Raw genomic sequence first — 21,549 nt, forward strand, 5'->3', positions numbered from 1 at the left:
ATTTTATTTTCTGATTGCTATTTTTGTGACAAAAATTAAAAAAGTGAGAATTGCCCTTTACAAAATTTTAATTATGAATCCAAACTGACTGGGAAAACTACATGTAGTTTTCATGATTTTAGTCATGGATCCAAACCGTCTGGACCTTAACTAGAAAATTTCAAATACTTTGTTGAGTCGAAATGTCTAATACCCAAATGATCTGAATCCTAAGTCTAGTCTTAGTAATGTAACAAAAGAATCTAAAAATAAGCAATTATGAATAGTTTAGACAGTTTTGGTTTCGGTTCAAAAACCGTATTTAACCTCTAGGGAAAGTTGATGCAAGAAATATAGAATGAGAGTATGAAAGATTGATAAACAGTTGCAATCGTAATAAGTGTTTAAATATGTTACAAGCAGAGGAATCCAGAAACAATACCAGCACACTGTAATCTTTATCCACAAGTTAAAGGCGAAAATGAAGACGCAAAGCTTGCAGAGAATAATACCATTTTGTCATAACTTGCTAGGGATCACGTCGCGGGAAAGCTTGGTCGGTTTTACAAACATCTCTTGGGTCTCTGCAATGAACTTGGCAAACTGCGATCCTTTCTTTTGTTTGTTATTACCATCTTTGAGTAACTTGGGTAGAGAATGCTCAGTGTTTGGCTTAGGCTTTGGTGACAGCGATGGCATCAAAGCCCATATCGATGAGAGCTCTTCGTTTGGTTGATCTAGTGTTTGTAGGATCTCCATGTTTTGCATATCTGTTTTTAAGACGGCAAGGCAAGCAAACACTTACTACTCGCCGTTATGTTTCCATAAGCAAAAAACAAACAAAGATTAGACAAAACCTTCTGCGAACTTGAAGATTGGTGCCAAAACTGCGCATGGGATGCTGAAGTTGAGATGCGGTATAATTGTCCCCGCTCCGTGTCTTGCGTTGCTGCAGATACAAAAAAAAAAGAGTGTTGTTATCCTTGAAACCAGAGGAGTTACAATCTGATTAAAGAAGACTTTAATCTTGTGTTAGCTTTGTCTGATCTAATGATCCATCTCACATTTGAATTTTCAGAGACATACAAATTGTCTGGGAATGATTTTTTCTGTATTACCTTGTAACAAGTCCAATCATATGGCCAGTTGAATTGACAACAGCACCACCACTACCACCAGGATGCACAGCAGCCGTTGTTTCTAGCATTGCGGGGAACTCTGTGGTGTCTTGGAAGATGGGTTGCGTATACAATCTCTTCTTTGTGTGAACTACCTTTGCTACAACTCCGGAACAAATAGAAGGAGAAAGCCCTATTCAACATAACAGACATGTTAGATAAAACAGAACACAAATCAGATTCAACAAGATAATCTTTGGATTAACGAAGTCTTTACCACATCTTGGTCCGAAGAGTCCATGTCCTACAACGTGTGCCGGTGTGCCCAAAGGAGGAGAAGCAAAGTTGGCAGCAATAGGTTGGAGCTTCCCGGGAACATCTTCTAGCTGTAGTAAGGCAACGTCTAACTGATTCTTGCAGATATAGACCACTTTAGCAGGACACCAAGTCCAAGAACCTTGTTGACACAACCGTACACGTATGTCTTTATCCCCAGTCTGAAGGAAATTGTGTTTGTATTTCTTGACATGAATATCTGCTGGAGCTTTTCGTGGCAGTGTTTGACTCTCATGTTCCCAAAATCTGCTGGAGCTTCTCGTGGAAGAAAACTCCTCAGCTCCTAAGACATGCGGTCTTAAACCTCCTTCACCATATACACCACCTTTTCCAAACCTCCACGGCTCAAGAAGGTGAGCATTTGTTAGTATGAGACCATGCTCGTTGAGAATAACACCAGATGCCCAGACACCATCGTTGACAGAGATGAGACAAATTGATTCCATCGCTTTCTCAACAGCCACTTGTACAAGAGTACTATCATTTCCCCGGTGACTTGCTTTTATGCCTTCATCAGATGGCAGCAGCAAGTGGCTGCAAGCAGCAGCTGTGATTGCTCCCCATGGAACCACCAGCTGCTACCGAAGGCTACAGTTTTGTATGAAACATTACAATAAAATTTCAAATGAACACAAAGGATATGAAGTAGGCGTTGACAAACCTGGACTTCAACGCCACTGTTCTTTTGCCTTAGCGGTCGAATCAAAATGCCGATCAAGTGACCATTCTTACCAAACACCGGAGCTCCTTCCATACCTGAAACCAAAACAGGATAACAAGTTTTAGCTACTCGAGAAGAAACAAATAAAGCATATATATAAGAACTACTGAGAAGGGTACTACAACACACCAGGGAGACAACGAACATCAGCTATCATCAGTGAATGCTTTAGCGATCCAGAAGAGTAGCAGTTTGAGATGGAACCAGTTGATACGCTGTTTAGATTCATAGAGATGAATGGTGAGACTATTGCGAGAAGGGAACTCCTGATGATCTATAAATGACTAAAATGTAGCCATTATTCACCTGTTAAAAAAGTGAAGAGGTGAAAGGATTCCAAAAGGAGAGCCAAGTGTTACAAGTGTATCACCCTTGCTACATGGGGAAGCGATATTTATGTTTGGCTGATCCTGATTCACACAGAAATTGCAGGCACAGACTAAAAATGGTTAGACATGGATTATAAAGGCACTGTAACACTAAGATGAATTATAAAGGAGGTAATAGGGAGGGAAAATAATCCACCAGTAAGCTTAAAGAGACTCCTAGAAGAGCCATTCGAGTGGCAGACTTGGCCATAAACATAGCATCATTTGGCTCATCACGTTGCATCAAAGGCTTGCTGTAATGTTTCATCTGGAACAAGTATCCAAAACTGAATCTCAGTAAAAGTAGAAAGAATATTTTCATTTCAAAGAAGAAAATACAAAAACGTTTCTATATTGTTATGCATATGACTTTACACTGGTTGAAGTCTGAGAATCACTGTCACCAGAGACCAAAGACCAACCAACATCCCAACCAGAATCTTTTGAACCCAAAGAAGTCTCAATAAGAGATTTGAGTGCAGCAGAAGATACAGGGACATCAACCTTGTAGCAATATTAGTTAAAAAAAAATTAATACAGAATAAGGGGAAGAAGGCTTCATAAACCAATCACCGCAAGAAAGATTCAAAATTTCAAACATACCAGGGAAAGAAGCTGCGCAGGGACCCAAAAAGGATCTTCCTTCTCCGAGTTTAATTGACCCTGGAAAAAAAGAAAAAGCATCTACATCAAAATCTCCAAATAAGAAGTCACCCCATTCAACACAAAACCACACTCTATACCTCAACCATAACCTCAATCCGAGCACCAGGAATTAACTTCACCGGATCCTTTTAACAAGAAAACGTTGCCAACATCAGAAAACAAAAAAGAAAAAAATCATGTATAATTTGAACATGTATTATATCTAACCTGAGAGACACTAGTTCTATGTCCCAAAGTTAAGAAAGGCTCAACAAGAGAAGCAACAGTCAAAACCAGCGCCATGTCCTCCTGACCATCTTCAGACATAAGCTTAGCTTCACCACCCAAGATACTTGTTGGAAACAACATCCCAGAAGCTGAAAGTGTTGTACTCCCAGAACTTCCACAGACCAAATTAAAGTTTTCAGAAACAAAACAAAGAAAGTTTGAAGCTTTTAAAGAGTTTTGAGATGAGCATGATTACTGGTATTGATGGAAAGCATGTTTCCTCATCTTCAATCCCTTTGGGTCCTTCAATATTAAAAAAAAAAAACACAGAATCATCTTCAATCCCCAAGATAAGGATATATGATTTTATACGAATTGGTGGGAGAGGGGAAAGAGAGATTATTACAGGGCCTTCGAGTTTAACCAAGACGGCGAAGTTCCGGGAAAAGGAGACAACTTTGGAGAGATCCATGGTCGGAAAGAGATGGGAGTTTCGATTGGCAGATGGTAAGATTGGATTCTGATGCGTGCTGAGTAAAATTAAAACCGAACTCAGACAGGCAGGCAGAATTGGTTTTTTGAGGGTTGGATTTGGTAAGGAAACAACAAGAGTCAAGAGGATAGGTTATCCAATCAAGGAGAGGGCGTCTACAATCTAATACTATTAAAAATTATTTATTCAGAATTTCTTTTTCTTTTTCATTTAGTACAGAGACTGTTGAAATATAAAAGATTGAAAAAGAAAAATTAGATAAACACGATGTAGTTAGACTTTAGTCAATTTATCAACAATCTATTCCAAATCTCTATATGAACTATTAGCAAAGCATAACTAATTTTTGGATTCAACATATTAGCTTGGGTTACAAATGGTCTAATCTGCCTTTTTTACTGTTTCTTTATTCCTAGCTCTTCTCGTATAAACGTTTGGACAATTTCTCTCAAATAACTATTTTCAAGTTTTTATCGCAAAAATAATTTTCAAAAAATAAAATAATCAAAGTTATTTTTTTATTTTAAAATTTTTAATATTTATTTTTATTTCTGAATTTAAAATTTCATTCCCAAAAATCACTTCTTAACTCAAAATTTCATTTGTGACAAAAAAAAAACTCTAAATCCTAGGTTTAAATTAGTTAGCCCTAGAGATATAAATACATATTTTATTTTTTAATAAAATTTATTTTGTTCTTTTTCCTAGTGCTATTTTTATGAAATAAACTAAAAATGATTATGTCAGGCAATTTCTCTAAACGTTTTCTCCTTAGGACCAGATCCAAGAAAACTTTTAGTCAGGGCATTATCACGTACGGGGTTTGATTAATCAAAGCCATTGTTATGGGAATTGGATTAGCACAGGGAGGCATTTTCATTTAGATTAGTTACATTTTTTTTAAGTTTAGCCGGGGGCACATGACCTTATTGATCATCACGTAAGTCTGCTCATCCTGCTCCACACTTTTGCATTAGACAAGCTTTCATTAAAATTCCAAACCCTACTCCACACTTTCTTCCTGTTAACTGTGACCCTCATTAACCTCTTCCACGCAGCTTGATGGTGCTTTGGTACATGATGACCATAAACCACGGCATAACTATAAAGTAGTCTGGATGTCCAACCAATTTTTATCTTCCTGAAAGAATCCACCATTAAACCTTAATTCCATAAAATAACTAAACCACCATTGCTCCTTTCAAGGTTCTAAGACCATTTGTAACCCAGACTAATATGTTGAATCCAAAATAAACACAAAACAATACTTGGTTTTCAATAGGAATAAAATACCAGGGAAACTGCATTTTGTCGTGTATTAAATTTTTAATGTCCATGGTGGTTCCAGCTGATAATATAATTGTTCTAAATTTTTAATCTTCTTTATGAGCCCTCAGTTCATTCCACGAGCTTGAAAGTTGATGTCATTTTTGGAGAAGACTGTACATTCACACAGGCGGAGGAAAAAATTAACACTTTTTCACTACCATAAAACCACCAACATTTTATATAAACAAGATCTTATTAGCACTAGAAAAAGCAGAGGCATTTTCACAACCAAAATCCAACGGGACAGTGAAGATTCAGCCGTCACTTGCAAGCTTTTTTTGGTTCAAACCCGTCACTTGCAAGTTACAAGTACAAACACACACAAAGGAAAACTTGCAAAACACAGCCCAAAGTGGAAAGTTAACAACGTGACAACTTATTGCATAGGTGGAAGACCGTTATGTACACAAGCAAAACAGACACGTGAACTCGTGAAGGTAGATCTAGACACCATATTTATATCACCCACTTGTGTCACTCCCTCTGACTCGCTTTTAACGGTGCTGACTCCTTGACTCGCCGCTGTACAACCTGCGACACGTGCAACCAACAAGTAAATCATCAACTTCTGATCTAAACCCTCCGATTCTGAAGCTGTTTAACAACCAACGGTTGTATATAAAATAGTAAAAAGGAAAAATATCTTCTTTTCCCATCTTTGGTTACTACGATTCTACGAAGCTATAGAGTTCATGACTATACCATATATGCACAATAAAGGAAGGTGGTTGATATGGTAAAACAGAGTAATGTTTTATTGTTTTTCATTTAATCCACGCGCCCACTAAACACAGTGCCACGTGTTCCTTCCTTTGAGCTTCGTTATCATCGCTGACAGTGACACATAAATAGCTCATTACCAAGATATCAGTAAATCAAAACGAACCAAACCGTTCCTAGATTTATACGGTTCAGTACTTTGTCTTTAACTCGTTCCAAAAGTCAGAATCCTACAAGCTGACCAGATCACATGACTTGTTCCCCTATATTATCTTTTATGACATCTAAGATTTAAAGTCTTGAGTATATGATTTCACAGAAAATAACATATAAATAATGATCTCACCAGTCGTAGACGGATGGAGAATTTGGGTGGGTTGGTTTATCAAAGATGTTGGAGCCGATGGCTCTTGTGGCGAGGTTGCTTCCAGGATTAAAGACGCTCCTCCACACGTTATCCTTGTGTGGCGTTGTCGGAGTGGTCGGAGTAGTTGGAGTACCGGGGCTCACTACCGTCGGCATAGTCAACGACCTAAGCATCATCTTGTTGCTTCCTTCTCCTATATCATTCCATAAACACTAGTTAATGTCTAGCTATGATTATAACCAATCTAGAAAGTGCTTATTATAGTATAGATGATACCTCTGATATTAATGGGTTGGGTAGTGATCTTCCGGAGGCGGGCAAGGCCACGGTCGGGTTGAGGTCCGGCCACAACATCATCCCAGAGCTTGTCTAGCAGAACCATCTTATTTTTGTTTGATTTCGCTTTTTCTTTTGTTGCTTGAGTGACTTTTTGTAGCGAGGGTGGAGTAAGCTTTTGGTGGTGGTTTATGACTTTTATAGACAGCTTCTCAAAATATCTTGATTATTTATCTATTAAATTGTTTTTTTCCACTGCTGGCCATGCCATTTTAATACTTTTCGTTGTTTTAGTATTTAGTTTCTTATTGCAAATTTAACTACGAGTGAATTTTCAACTACCTCACATAACTGTATTTCAAAATTAATATAGTAACATAAATGTTTAGTACTTCTTATATTATAATCAGAACATGTTTCATTGAAATTCTTCTGATTCATAAGATTTGTGAAAAGATGTTTATATTAATTTAGACTTCTTTTTGAAAAACATTTGGACTAAATAATTTTCGACCATAATTTAAATAATATTAAATTTCAATCTGTAAATTGACTTAGATAGCAATTATTTAATCACTGGACTATCATTACACGTTTCATGCTTAATTTAACTTTTACAGTGTCCGATTTTAATGAAAGATAATACATTGTTAATCAGGAATACATGATTACATGATAAATATTGTCTAGAGTAAAATGTTTGAAAATAGTAATTTTAGAAAATTGTTAAAAAGTAATTTTAGGAACAAAAGACAATGAATGAGGAGGGTATGGAAATAAAAAAGTGCAAGTGGAGTATGATGAAGATGAAGATGAAGATGAAGATGAAGATGAAGATATAAGATAAGGTCGATGAGTCATGAAATGGGACCAATAAACTAATGAAACTTCAACAGATTCAAAATAACTAATTTTCACTTTTCCATAGCCACACTAACTAACCGCCTTCGTAAACTACTTGTAGTCTTTAACAAAGGAGCTCTAAGAGAGAGAAAAGAAAAAAGCTCTCTTCCATCACTAGAAAACTATCGGCGTCTTTGTGCTTCCGGCCGACGGGTTGGCTCCCTTAGCCACCGTCGATCCGGCTCTTTGTTATCTTTTTCTTTATGCATGCTTTTATCAGCGGAGGAGAGTCACTCGGATCCCTTCTCCTTTTGTTTTTCTTCGGTTCCAGGAGAATAAGGCGGTTATCGTTTTCTCCTCGGTGGTTCCTTTCTCTTCTCCGGCATCGCATCCCCCACTTGATGGATGGCCGGCGTTTGACTCTGGGACCGGACCGTATAGTCTTCGGTGGTGGTCGCCGGCTTCTGCTTCTCCAGAAAAGATTCGAGCTGTGTGTAGAGGGATTCCCTCACTGTGGTGGCGGCTGGGATAGGTTTAGACTTCGATTTCTTCAATTGAAGCTAGCTTAGGCTCGGGCCGATGATGTTTGACTCCGAATCCTTTACCCCTAATATTGTCGTTGGGGGTGGATTTTGGTGGTCGTGGTAACTTGTCCCGGAGGTTTCCGGAGGTTGTGTCTCGATTTTTACAGCGTCGACTTTCACTTGGAAAGAAGTTGGTGAACCGCGTTTCCGGCGATGTGTCCGGTTTTCGGCTCCGGCGACGATCTCCTCCCTTCGAGACAAAGAAGCTTCTCTTTCTGACATGCGTCTCTGTGCTCTGTGGTCCCAACACGTGAAGGACGCGTTTGTGCGGTGAGCGGTGGATTTGTGTCTCGATTTTTCTTATGGGCCTGGAGTTTGTTGTTTTTGTTAGTGGGCTTTGTATACCTTGTTTGGGATGTTGGTTTGGACTGTTTTTTTTGGGCCTTTGTACTATGTTTACCTCTTTATATAATATTTCAGATGGCAAAAAAAAAAAAAGTCATCTATGTTTTTCAGTGTGAAAAAAAAACTACTTGTAGTCTTTTGTATAATGTATCGTGGCGAGTCCAAGATTTCATGCAGTCACCCATCATTTCGGATCAAATTTAACTCGATTAACAAAGGAATTTATAATTTTTCTTTTACAAGTTGCAGCCTTGTAATTGTAGTTTTTTTCGTTTTTTTTTTGCCGTCTAAAGGATTTCATTGATCACAAAAGAAGTACAATACAGTATAGAACAACCTGCAAACTATACCAAAACTCCCACACAACAGGAGACTATACCCAACTATTCACACCCATCTAAGCCAAAAAATAGTTTCGTAACCAACTAGGAGCACCCCTAGCTACATAGGATTGAAACCTATCGCCAATGATTACACTGTTAGCAATAAGTCGGGCTTCTCGATTAGCTTCAGACCGTTCAAGCACTACCCGCCATGCCAAAAGTTCCCCAAGCAAATGTCTAGTCTCTGTAACTTTGAACCTGAAAGAAGGCCATGCTTTTGGCCTGTTGATTGCATTAACCAACATTCTCCATTCAAGAGTAAAGTAAACCTTTAGACACTTGTGGGAGATCATACTCTCCACCGCCCACACCAAACTAATGAAATACGCCTCTTCCTTCGACCATACACCAGCAAAAGACCGACGGCTATGGAGCAACGTCATACCTCCGGAGTCATATAGTACCCATGCAGCTCCAACTTCCCTCGTCTTTTTGGACCAGCGCATTCCAATAGTGCACTTGACAAAGTCTGTCGGAGGCGCAATGCAGCTAGCTGGGTGCAAACTAGTCACCTGAGAGTTCACCGCACTGCTATGCTGCTCCACATCTTGGGCTAAGAACCACAACCTAGCTTCGTCAAATGCTTTCATACATGTTTGCTCCCCATTATAAAGAAACCCTTCAAACAATAAAGAGTTTCGATTTTTCCATAAATACCAGAGAATCCATGGGAAGCACTTGGTAATCTCCCTCATTGCCCCACCTTTACGCCACACATGAATCAAATAACTGACGTTAGCGAAGATAGATGAATCATGAAAACCTCCAGGCGTGTGGGGAAAACCAGACTGCGCTCAAACTTGTCTAGCCAATGTGCATGCGAATAAGACATGATTAATGGATTCACCATCCAGACCACACGTTTGGCAGACCATATCTCCTTTCATCCCCCGAGCATGTAAAGCATCTAAAACAGGTAATGCACCAGAAAGAGCTTTCCAGACAAAAACCTGAAGTTTAGGCGGAGCCTGAAGATGCCATACTTGAGCTTTGAGTGGGTTTAACGAAGGTTTCTTCGTAAGACTTTGAAGCAACTCCTTCTTGTTAACTGAAAACGCCAGTTCATAGCCAGTTTTGACAGTGTACAGCCCCGTGGGAGTAAACTTCCACATCCAAAAATCCCGATGAAAGACAGATGGTTGGTTCCGCAAGAGGATTTGAACATCACTAGGAACAAAAAGCTCATCCAACATAGATTTGTTCCATCTTCGCTTAGGGAAGTCAATCACATCTGATACCTTGAGATTCACATCAAAAACTCTCTGTTTACGATAAAGAGGTTTACATGTACCATCCAAATCCTCCATCCATGATTCAGACCATACATGAATTGCACTCCCATTACCAACAGAATATTTCAAACCTTTGAGAAGAAGCTCTCTCCCAAACAATATGCTCTTCCACGCATAAGAGACCTTATTGCTCATCCTCACATCTATGAATCGCTCTTCACCAAAATACTTGCCTTTAAGAACACGAGCCATAAGACAGTCTTTAAATTGTATCAACTTCTATGCCTGTTTTGCTAACAGCGCTTGATTGAAACACTCCAGTTTTTTTCGTTTTTTTAATCTGAAATCTAGATATTAGATGATGCATAAACGTCTAATTGAGTTTAAAAAAAAAAAAACATCTAATTGGAAACGTACAAAAAAAAATATATCAATTCACAAATGTCCAAAACCATGGGAAGCTGTCCCGATATGGGCAGCCACACTGGGACCCACAGTGAAAGTGAAAGATAGTGAGTGCAAGGACACGTGGGCCGTCAGAAGTTGCCATCACATGACTCGTTTTTACCCATAGATCACAAGTTAACAAGTATAATCTAATTTTCAATCTCATGACCAAAGAGAATCCTACGCTATTCCACAAAACTGTTATAATATATAGTTACAGCATTATAAGAAAAGATATCCAAAGGAGGATCCAGATTCTTCCTTTCCACGTCGTGTTTACAGATTGCAATGTTTTAGATCACTCCAGAAGCCAACCGTTGACTTCAAAACAAATGGTTTATGGAATTTAGATATAGCCCAAATTCATGCACCCACACTGTTTTGCATTAGTTCTCCAATCAAAGTATTAGGAAATGGACTTCTAAACCAAGACCATGGCCCATTTGTTTTTAAGTGTTATTGATCGAGGAAACCTGTATAATAACTTACTAGGTTAAGAGCGAATATTCGGTGTACAAATCTTTTTATGTATACTAAATTTATTTTGAATTTTTAAATATTATTAAATAATAAATAATAATACTTATTAAATAATTGAGAAACAAGTAACTATTATATAATTAATTTAGGATGTACACATATATTAAATAATCACTCTTTTAATTTATAATATGTTTATGATAAACAAATCAAAACAATTATATTTAATTATTTTCTATGTTATGTAGTTAAAATTAAATGATATTAACATAAATATATAGTATACTTTTTAATATGTTTATCTATTAAATAAAACTAGATACTCATATGATTTTATGATCATTTATATTTTTCATAACAAAAATTTTAAACTGCTGAAAACAAAAAATTCAATGTTGACATTTTAATAATTTCAGTAATTTATAATCATATTTAAAATTTTAATGAAAATTTAAAAATTAAAATATTAAGTTCTCAATACTTTTTCTAATGCAAATTTAAGAACTAAATACTTAGTTTATATGGTATATAATTTAATTTGATCAGTATTAGAAAAATATATATACATATATGTATCTATTTAATATGAATGTCTATTAAATGGAGAATTCTATTCATATAGTTTTATGATCATTTGTATCTTGATAAAATTAAAATTTAAACCATTGTCACAAATCTTTTAAATATGAGACTTTATTTTTTGGTAGTTTAAAGCTGTCTTTATAATTCAAAATATATTATATACGAAAATTTTAAATTTTATATGGTCAATATGATTTTTAATTTATTTTAATAATATAAAATTATAAAAAAATGATGAAGGGTATAAAAATTGTTACCTCATCTTTATTATTCAAAATCCCTAATTGCAATATATATTTTAATCATATTAGGTAATTTTATGTCTTTTATTTATAGAAAAAATGAAAATATATTTTATGCATTAATAATTATTTTTTATTAATATAATAAAAATTATAGTATATATCTAGATAGACAATTTAATTCTCTAGTGATTCTAAGAATCATTATAATGATGATATATATATATAGGTAAAATGTTGTAATGTTTTTTTATATAAGGGATTTTCTACTAAAGATTTTTTTTATTGATAACCGAGTGTCATGGTCTCACCGTGGTGGTCCAGACTAGAGACCGAATCCTTAGTGGCGCGGGTGCACACTCGAGAGTGGGTCATGTCCAGGTAACGGTTTTCGGTCTCGGGTGCCAGAGCAAGTCCGAATGTAAATTTCCTGGTGGCCAGTGCAAATCGAACCCAAAACCGTACTTGCAACTGCAAGCCGTACACCACCTGACTAACTCATCCTGGTTTTCTACTAGAGAATTTAGTCATCATTCATAACATATATCATTCTTTTAAAAAAAAAATTAGGGATATCCCGAATTTATGGAAATGTCCAAACTAACATATATCATTCTTATAATTAAAAGTTGGTTGTTGGGTGTGGATAGAAAGTGAACAGTGTTTCAAGAATATTACAGAAACTTTTTTGCATGTTAGTTGATCCGGTCGGTTTTGAGAAAATGTATTTAGTGTTACAATATCGATACCATATTGCACGATCTGAGTTTATAATATCTTACTGGTGTCAAAACTGGTTGGGTCACATGTTATTAGAATACCAGATAAACTGTTTGGGCCGAAAACCAAATTCTCTACTTCTCACATAAATGTAATTTTTTGTCTCGAATTCAATCCACGGAGGAGTATCGTAATAGACTTGTAGTAAGAAGTCAATGGTTTTCTTAAGTAGTAAGAACTCGAAGATTTATGTGCCACCACGACTTCTTCTTTCGTCCGACGACTCGAGGTGGGAGCTGCTTTTAACGCTCTCCCGATGATTGCGCATCAATCAAGGTGAATAAAGTCAAACTATCCAAACTACTATATTACTACTAGTCTACTACTACAAGATTAAGACCATTCAGACGTCCCATAATTGGAGGGTATTTTTGTCCTTTTGAATATCTCCTACCCCGGAGAACGGGAATGTTGGTCACGTGCCTTTTTGGTTATCGGCCCCACCCACACCTTATCGTTATTATCTACAAACCCAACCTTTTAAAACTTAAGTATTACTAAATCACCCATTTGGTCTATTTAACTATTTAATTACAACAACTACAAGCTTGCAAATAACCACCTCCACCGACTCCATAATTTCATACATATATACCCCCACCATAAATCGGTACCTTTTTTTTTTGGTCAACTGGGCTTCTTTTAGACTAAATGGATGAAGAGTTGAGAGTTACAGGGCCTGGGCCAGAAAGTAAGCAGGCCTTAGCGTTTAAGTCCGCAAGCCCGTTAAACTCTCTCTTGATGTAACTAAACCGACAGAAAGAAAAAAGAGAAAGCGATAACGAAGCAACATCCGAAAGCACGCCGTAGAGTTCAGTCGAAAATCGTCCCGTCGATAAAGCTCTGATGAGCACTTGAGAATCTGATCGAAGCCAGATGGAGTTGTAGTTGAGTTCCGACGCGTGAACAAGAGCACTTCTCACCGCCAACGCCTCAGCCATGCACGCGGAGGAGACATGGCTTTGGAAAGCTGAGCCCTTGCCGATCACTCTTCCTTCTTGATCTGAGAAGATCCAAGCCAATCCCGCGTTGCCTGATTCAGATCGCCACGCCGCATCGGTGTTGCACAGAATCGTAGCTGGACTGGGGCAATGACATAGAGGAGGAGATGTGTTCGTCGCTCCAAAAGATGGTGGTGGTTCGCTCTTCCATTGTGCCTGGTCCCATTCCTTGACGGCTAGAATCGATTTCAACATGATCTCTGCCGCTGTAGAAGGCTTCTTCTCGAAGAGCAGTTGGTTCCTAGCAGTCCATAGGAACCAGCAAACCCACGGGAAAATATTAGAGCTGAAGCCGTATGGGGGAAATCCGATCCAGGATCCAGACGAGGAAATAGCCGATTTGAAGCTGAGGAGGAGCGAGGAGTCGACTCGTTGTACCCAAGGCCCCAAGCTCCATGTTTCTTGTGCAAATCGACAGTGAAAGAGAAGATGGAGCGTCGTCTCTGGTTCTCCACATCTACAGCAAGTTGTCGGAATGGTCATACCTCGCTTTAGGAGATTTTCCCCTGTAGGTAAAGCATTATGTCCTATTTTCCAGAGAAACATCTTGATCTTAGGAAGCGTTTTAGCTGACCATATGTTCTTATACCAACTCCAATCCTCATCGTCTTCTGTGTTGTTCAAGAGTAGGGATGTCGATTGAACATGGGAGGCTCTCAGCGAGATGTAACCTGATTTGGTGGTGTACTCGCCTGAGGGGTTGAAGTTCCATACATAGGAGTCTTTTGCTCCCTGTTTGCTGGGGCGTAGACTCATGATGTAGGAAGATAACTCCGGGAACAGGTTATCTACCTTTGCTTTAATCCACTCTTTTGTTTCTCTAGATAGTAAGTCGGCCACTAAGAGGTCCTGATCTTTTTCTAAAGCAGGCCCGTATGGTTTGATGTCCGCGTTGGGTCCTAGCCAAGAGTCTTTCCAGGCCCTTGTGCTTTCATCATCACCGACTGCTTTACCTAGATGACTGATCAGAAGATCTCTCCCCTTCAGGATGCCCTTCCATCCATGTGAGGATGAGGAAGCAGGCTGGACTGTGAGGAAGGAGGACGACGTGCAGTATTTTCCCTGAAAGATACGTGAGAGAAGGCAGTCCGGTTTTGTGACCAGTCTCCAGGCGATTTTCCCTAGTAGCGCGTGATTGAAAGTCTGGATGTCACGGAAGCCAAGTCCACCCAGTCCTTTTGGCAATGTGAGTTTGTCCCAAGACACCCAGCTTATTTTTGTTTCGCCGTGTTTTGCGTCCCACCAGAAGCGTGTGAGGACTGCTTGAATACGCTTACACAGGCTAACAGGTAGTTCAAAACAGGACATTGCAAAGGTAGGGATGGCAGAGAGAACCGATTGCAGCATAGTAGCTTTTCCCGCCATAGATAAGAAGCGTGTGGACCAGCTAAGGACTCTTTGAAGCATCCTGATATGTTCGAGTACCTAAAATTAATAATACTACAGAATGTAATCCACTACATCATCTACTTTATAAATTCCGTCTTTTTTTAATTTTTTATTCCGTCTACTTTCTTGTCACTACAAGTCAAATATGTTCGAGAGGGTGTCATCAGTTAAACATTGGTTACAAATATTTAACCCCAAACAGCTAACCAGTTAATACGAAGACTCGAAGAGGAACAAGAATACAAGTGTAGAAAGTTGAGTTTTGGTAAACTCGTGAAACAGGACCGTCTTTGCTAAATAAAAAATAGTCATGGATTTCCAAAATTTAAGAGTTATTACATAAAATACTATATGATATTGAATTGTCAAACTATAGTTTTTCGTTTTATTAATTTGTTTATAGTTTAAAAATCTCATCATCTATCTGCTTGTGAATTAATCTTTCGATGAATGCGTCTATCTTGAGATAGTGAAATTGTTGGATTCTGGTTCTGGTACGACCCAACCGTAAGGATCAAACATCACTGATTTGATGTGTCATCAAATTTTTTCTTGTTCGCTCCTCTCTTCTTACGTGTTTTTCTTTGTGAGATCCCATTTTAATAGTGTGAAACCAAAGTCTTGGACAACCATTTTATATGTGGCCCTATAAGTATTATAGAATATTAATTTCGTTTTATAGTAAACTTTTGTAGTTTTTTGATCTGTTTTATCCTTACTTAAATTAAGAAAAAGATACATACTCCCTCCGTTTTCTTTTATAAGTCGTTTTTACAATCTTGCACATAAATTAAAAAAAACATAAATTTCTTATATTTTCTAGACAAAAACATCATTAATTATTTACATAACCACAAATCAACCAATGAAAAAATAGAAGACATATTATCATTGGTCATACATCATTAACTGTTAATAAATTTTACATAGAAAACCGAAAACGTCATATAATTTGGAACAAAAAATTTCCTCTAAAACGACTTATAAAAAAAATGGAGGGATTATTATAGAATATTAAAAGATAAATAAAACAAAAATGAACATTTATTTTTCAAAAAGACTGTGTGAAAAAGTTTATACACCACCTAAGAAAGTTTTAAAACATCAAACATTGTAAATGGACCTTGTGGTCAAATAGTAGTAAATAGACCTGAGATACAAACACGTTTCAGATTCGATCTTTCTGCTATATAAAACTAAATTACATTGTTCTGTTCACCTATCACAGATATAAATTTATGTTTTAGAATTCATTTGAGTATCCTAAAATAAAAATCTATGTGTGTGTTTATGATTCTTCATTCAGCAAGGTTAAAAGATAAAAATGCAAAAAGGAAAAACGTCGTAAAATGAAGACTTTGAAAAGTTAAATATATTTTGTCCCGTTAACTAAAGAATTTAAGCTTTCAAAATGCGAGGAGTGACTATTTAAGAAGATTATTAATGCGCCGAAGACTTCATATGAGTTTGGAAATAAAATCTGAAAGGGGAGCTATCAATCAGAGCATGAACTTGTGGACACTAAAGAGAAAAAGAAACACAGAACACTTGGACGAGCTTCACAAGACTTGGGCTCAATCAATCCAACGACAAGGACAATGATATCATCCGCTATAGCACCTTACATCCGTCAGATTAATAGTACGCCTATTATAGCTCACGTGAGCATCACAACACTTGATTAAGCTCCCAAATTCTTCATCCAGAAGAAAAAAAACAACACTGAAGAAAATTAAAATATTTGCGGTGGGGAGCATTTAAGTTAATTTAATTGAATTTAATATTCACTTTTTTTACCTGCACTCACGTCCTCTCTCTCTCTCTTGAGTCTTCTTCCATCACTCTTCAGAAAAAGGAAAACGAACAAAAGAACAAAAAAAAAAAAAAGTTGTCCCATTGGAGAAATGGGACTCTTGTAGAGATTCTTGAGAGATAAGTTTTGGTTCTGAAAGATCAAAGATGATGATGGTTAGATATACACTCGCATGTCTTCTCATTTTCTCTTTTGGTCTCACTTCTTCCTCTGCTCGTCAAGGTTCGTTTTCCAGATGCTCAACTTTCTTTCTTTTTGGTTATGTGTAGTCATTTATTTTCGATATAGTGTCTCCCGATTCGAAATCTTGACTTGCATAGTTGCATTTCACATGGATTCCATTTATTCTGTTATGTTTCCTTGTTTTCATCGTTTTTTTTTTGTAGATCAGTACTTTGTAAATTGGATTCAATAAATGTTATTATCATACCTTTAATTGAATCCTATTTTGCTGGAACTTATTTGAGTTCTTGATTCCCCACAGTATACGAGTTGCTATCTTCTTGAACTAGAGTTTTTTGGACGCTGAGTCAATTTTGAACATATCGATCTGCGTATTTTTCTGCCGATTAACTCTTAGATCTTTTCTTACATTGCCCTGTTTTTTCTCAAGCACAAAGATTCATATCTTGTGTCCACAGCTAGAGCTGGTCGGAATGTTTTATGAAAAGAGTTGCGTACAAATATGTTTTTACTTAAAAAGAGTCATTAGTCCTACAAACAAGAGTTTTGTCTGTTATTGCACATCCAATTATAATCGATCTTGCCATTTTTGCAGCACCATATGCCTTGCGGATTAGCTGTGGAGCTAGACAAAACATTAAAACACCACCAACTTACGTACTCTGGTACAAAGACATTGCCTACACTGGAGGAGTACCTGCGAATGCAACCTCGCCTAGTTACATAACTCCTCCCTTGAAAACCCTTCGTTACTTCCCAATCTCCGAAGGTCCAAACAACTGCTACAACATCGTGCGAGTGCCAAAGGGACACTACTCGGTTCGGATCTTCTTCGGAGTGGTTAACCTTCCCAACTTCGACAAAGAGCCTCTCTTCGACATATCCATCGAAGGCACTCAGATATACTCTTTAAAATCCGGTTGGAGTAGTCACGATGACCAAGTCTTCGCTGAAGCTCTCATTTTCCTCACGGGAGGGACATCTACCATCTGTTTCCATAGTACTGGTCACGGAGATCCCGCTATCCTCTCTATTGAGATTCTCCAAGTTGATGACAAGGCTTACAGCTTCGCAGAAGGTTGGGGACAAGGAGTGATTCTGAGAACAGCCACGAGGTTGAGTTGTGGTACTGGGAAGCCGAGGTTTGGTGAGGATTATCGTGCAGATCATTGGGGTGGTGATAGGTTTTGGAATCCCATGAGGTCTTTTGGGAAAGGTGCTGACTCTCCGAGATCGACTGAGAATACTATCAAGAAAGCTTCCGTCTCGCCTAACTTTTATCCTGAAGGGTTGTATCAGTCTGCACTGGTTAGCACGGATGATCAGCCTGATTTGACTTATAGTATTGATGTGGAGCCTAACAGAAACTATTCGGTGTGGATGCACTTTGCTGAGATTGATTCTACGGTCACTGCCGAGGGGAAAAGAGTGTTTGATGTTGTTATAAACGGTGATACTTTCTTTGAAGATGTTGATGTTATAAAGATGAGTGGTGGGAGATACACGGCGCTTGTTCTCAATGCGACGGTGACTGTGAGTGGAAGAACTTTGACAATCGTTTTACAGCCTAAGGGAGGTGGTCATGCGATTATTAATGCCATTGAAGTCTTTGAGATCATTACCGCTCAGTTTAAGACGTTAAGGGATGAAGGTAACAACACTTTCTCTTTTACAGAGACTTTTTGTCCTTTGAATCTCATGTTTCTGATATTGTGCTCTGTCATTATCTGTTTTCAGTGAGTGCGTTACAGAAAATGAGAAAAGCTTTGGGGCTTCCTTCAAGGTTTGGATGGAATGGTGATCCATGTGTTCCCCCAGAACATCCCTGGAGCGGAGCTGATTGTCAGCTGGACAAGAACACCAGCAGATGGGTCATCGACGGACTGTATGGCTCTTTCATCAGCTAGAGATTAAGAGTCTCTCATTGAGTTTTTCATCTTTCATCAGGTTTTTTAAATAGACAATTTTTTTTTTGTTTATTTACTTATTTTGCAGTGATCTTGATAACCAAGGTCTGAAGGGTTACTTACCAAACGACATATCAAAGCTGAAACATCTTCAGAGCATGTAAGCCAATACATTATTTCTCTTACACTGCAAATACTTCTTGGTCAAACCGGTTTTATTCATATCTTTTTCCCAATGTTTCAGAAACTTGAGTCAAAACAGCATTCATGGAGGAATACCTGCATCGCTTGGAAGCATTAGGAGCTTGGAAGTTTTGTAAGTTATCAGCCCAGCCCCTTAATTAATCTTTCTGCGTTATTAGTACTTTCGCTGAAACTGAAACGTTATGCTTCTTTTCAGGGACCTCTCCTACAATTCTTTCAATGGATCTATCCCTGAAACCATAGGAGAGCTAACTTCGCTGCGGATTCTGTAAGCTCATCTTACTCGCTGTTGCTTTGTTTCTTTTGTTTGGTCACTAATATAGTTATTATATATATTACAGGAACCTCAATGGAAACTCTTTGTCAGGAAAGGTACCAGCAGCTGTAGGTGGAAGACTGCTGCACAGAGCAAGCTTCAAGTAATAATAACGAATCAGAAACAAGTCTTTTTAACTTTGTTATGTGAAGAAGAGTAGTGTCACCAACTATTTCTCTATATCTGCAGCTTCACAGATAACGCAGGTCTTTGCGGGATCCCGGGGCTTCCATCTTGCGGGCCTCATCTTACTTCAGGAGCTAAGATCGGGATTGCGTTTGGTGTCAGTATAGCGTTCTTATTGCTCGTTTTATGTGCAATGATATGGTGGAAGAGACGACAAAACATTCTTAGAGCACAGCATATTGCAGGTAAAAGAATCATTTGTTTTTTTTGTGGAGATTTTTTACTTTGAGAAAAGTTTTGATGACATTAGTTAAAAAAAAATGTGCAGCGAGAGGAGCTCCATATGCAAAGAAGAGAACCCATGTATCTCATGACATTCAAATGACACGGAACGGGAATAACAATAATAACCATGGCCAAGCACGTACTGCTGTCGAAAATGGACCGAGCTTGTTGTCCTGATCCCACTTCTGTTGAAATCTGGTTTATATACATCAACACGAATCCCAAACGTAGCAAGGGACAAACATGTTCATAGTCGTGTCTACCACATTGGTCGTCATCAGAAGGAAACAACAGAGAGAGAGAGAGAGAGGGATAGACCCTTGTTCACTTAGTCTGGCTCAGTGCAGAGAAGGAAGACAGTTGTAAATCGTGGGTTTAAACAAGTTCTAGATATTTGTTTTTTTTCTTGTTTTTTTTGTGGGATTAGTACTCTTTTGTATCTTTTTGTCTGGTGGGAGTTTAGAGAAAACTAGAACATAACTAAACATTTAAATATATTTTACACATTCAGTTTTTATTGCTAAACCACTGTCAGAAATCAACTTTGCTAATAATAATTTATCCAAAACAATACAAAATTTTATTATGAATTTGGTGCAAATTTGCCTTTTAGTTTTTCTTTTGTAATTATAAAAGGGAATTCATATCAAACCATATTAAGATATATGTTAAGATATAATTTTGGTTATTAGATTTGTTATTCGTTATGATTTGGAGTGGATCAGTTGAGTTAATCTAAATTCTAAATTAAACACCTTTTTAAAAAAATAGGTATGTCAAAATGAGAGTGTGTTCATGAGCTTACTCAGTACAACTTGGTTTTAAAATAATATAATTTTATTATTGTGATGAGTGTATATCGAACACGCGACCTTTAAATCTGCAAATGAGGCCCTCCCAACTACTATTGTCTTGATAAATATGTTTATTATTAATATCCAAATACACATATGTTTAAGAATATTGACATCGTGAATTCATTGTTTCCATGATTAATCAAGATTAACATCTGCAACACTAGTATTGAATTTGAATCACTATAACACATATATAAATTTTATAAAGACGGTTTGTGATAGAATTGAGACATTTATAAATATATATCTTATATAAGATTAAAATTTAATTAATTAATTATATTTTTTGTTAATTTTACTAAATAATAAATAATTAATAAAATTTTATATTTTCTAAAAAAATACTTTTATAAAAGACTATTTAGTTTTTCAAAAAAATTTATACACATGGCATCTTCGTTAGTAAAATTAGGTGACATTGCATCCACGCAAACAAAAATAGATGACATGACAGCTGATGTGTCGACTGGTGTATAATTTCACCAAAAAATTATAAGTCGGGTATGTTTTGGCAGGGTCATATAATTTCAAGTATGTTTTGGCACGCTATATAAGTCGGGTATGAATTAAACATATCACGATATGTTGAGTATAAAATGGCCGTCTTTCCGGTTAACTCGGGAGCAAACAAAGAACCTTGTTCTTGGGGTATGTTTCCAAATATTCTCCTCTTATTATATATCAGATATTTTATTATAACTTATTTCTTTTCTTTCTCAGACGGTTCGAAACAGAAAAAATGGTTACATTGGGTTAGGTCATCTAACCAAGGGGTCTTCTTCTTCTTCGGTTCATTGTCCTTACCCTGTTGAAGAAGATAATGTTGATATCCGGGCAGAATTATAACAAAACCGGACTGAGCTGCAGGAAAGCAAGACTCCACCCAAACATGTTGGGTATAATGAAGCATCATTTCAGGGATAATTTCTAGTTATTTTTTTTTGGTTTTTTTTTTAATCTTTAAACTTTA

At 37.2% G+C, this 21,549-nt stretch overlaps 3 protein-coding genes across 5 annotated transcripts; 1 reads left to right on the top strand and 2 right to left on the bottom strand.

Annotated features, from left to right (window-relative positions):
• Positions 1–338: 338 nt before the first annotated feature.
• On the bottom strand, positions 339–4,050 carry LOC108812590 (glyoxysomal processing protease, glyoxysomal). 2 transcript variants are annotated; one of them, XM_018584889.2, is made up of 14 exons: positions 3,802–4,050; positions 3,652–3,698; positions 3,396–3,567; positions 3,266–3,313; positions 3,126–3,185; positions 2,898–3,026; positions 2,680–2,790; positions 2,461–2,564; positions 2,284–2,369; positions 2,095–2,189; positions 1,375–2,011; positions 1,098–1,290; positions 837–928; positions 339–749 (listed from the first exon to the last, which is right to left on the bottom strand). In XM_018584889.2, the coding sequence occupies exons 1-14, from the start codon at positions 3,865–3,867 to the stop codon at positions 499–501; spliced, it is 2,091 nt and encodes a 696-aa protein (XP_018440391.1). In that variant the 5' UTR covers positions 3,868–4,050; the 3' UTR covers positions 339–498. The 2 variants fall into 2 exon arrangements, with proteins under 2 accessions (XP_018440391.1, XP_018440399.1); XM_018584897.2 differs by having other exon boundaries at positions 1,375–2,008; positions 3,802–4,049.
• A 1,341-nt stretch (positions 4,051–5,391) lies between these two features.
• LOC108814843 (dormancy-associated protein 1) lies at positions 5,392–6,771 on the bottom strand. Of its 2 annotated transcripts, XR_001943708.2 has the most exons (4): positions 6,581–6,771; positions 6,284–6,497; positions 5,920–6,048; positions 5,392–5,748 (listed from the first exon to the last, which is right to left on the bottom strand). XR_001943708.2 is itself a non-coding variant. In XM_018587479.2 (3 exons), the coding sequence occupies exons 1-3, from the start codon at positions 6,684–6,686 to the stop codon at positions 5,712–5,714; spliced, it is 357 nt and encodes a 118-aa protein (XP_018442981.1). In that variant the 5' UTR covers positions 6,687–6,771; the 3' UTR covers positions 5,392–5,711. The 2 variants fall into 2 exon arrangements, 1 of the variants encoding a protein (XP_018442981.1); XM_018587479.2 differs by lacking the exon at positions 5,920–6,048.
• A 9,920-nt stretch (positions 6,772–16,691) lies between these two features.
• Positions 16,692–20,247, top strand: LOC108812688 (receptor-like protein 4). Its single transcript, XM_018585022.2, has 9 exons — positions 16,692–16,923; positions 17,480–18,535; positions 18,622–18,769; positions 18,880–18,951; positions 19,036–19,107; positions 19,192–19,263; positions 19,337–19,414; positions 19,501–19,682; positions 19,766–20,247. The coding sequence occupies exons 1-9, from the start codon at positions 16,848–16,850 to the stop codon at positions 19,897–19,899; spliced, it is 1,890 nt and encodes a 629-aa protein (XP_018440524.1). The 5' UTR covers positions 16,692–16,847; the 3' UTR covers positions 19,900–20,247.
• Positions 20,248–21,549: the final 1,302 nt, after the last annotated feature.

The sequence above is a fragment of the Raphanus sativus genome, chromosome 1 (assembly GCF_000801105.2).
Source record: "Raphanus sativus cultivar WK10039 chromosome 1, ASM80110v3, whole genome shotgun sequence".
NCBI lineage: Eukaryota > Viridiplantae > Streptophyta > Magnoliopsida > Brassicales > Brassicaceae > Raphanus > Raphanus sativus.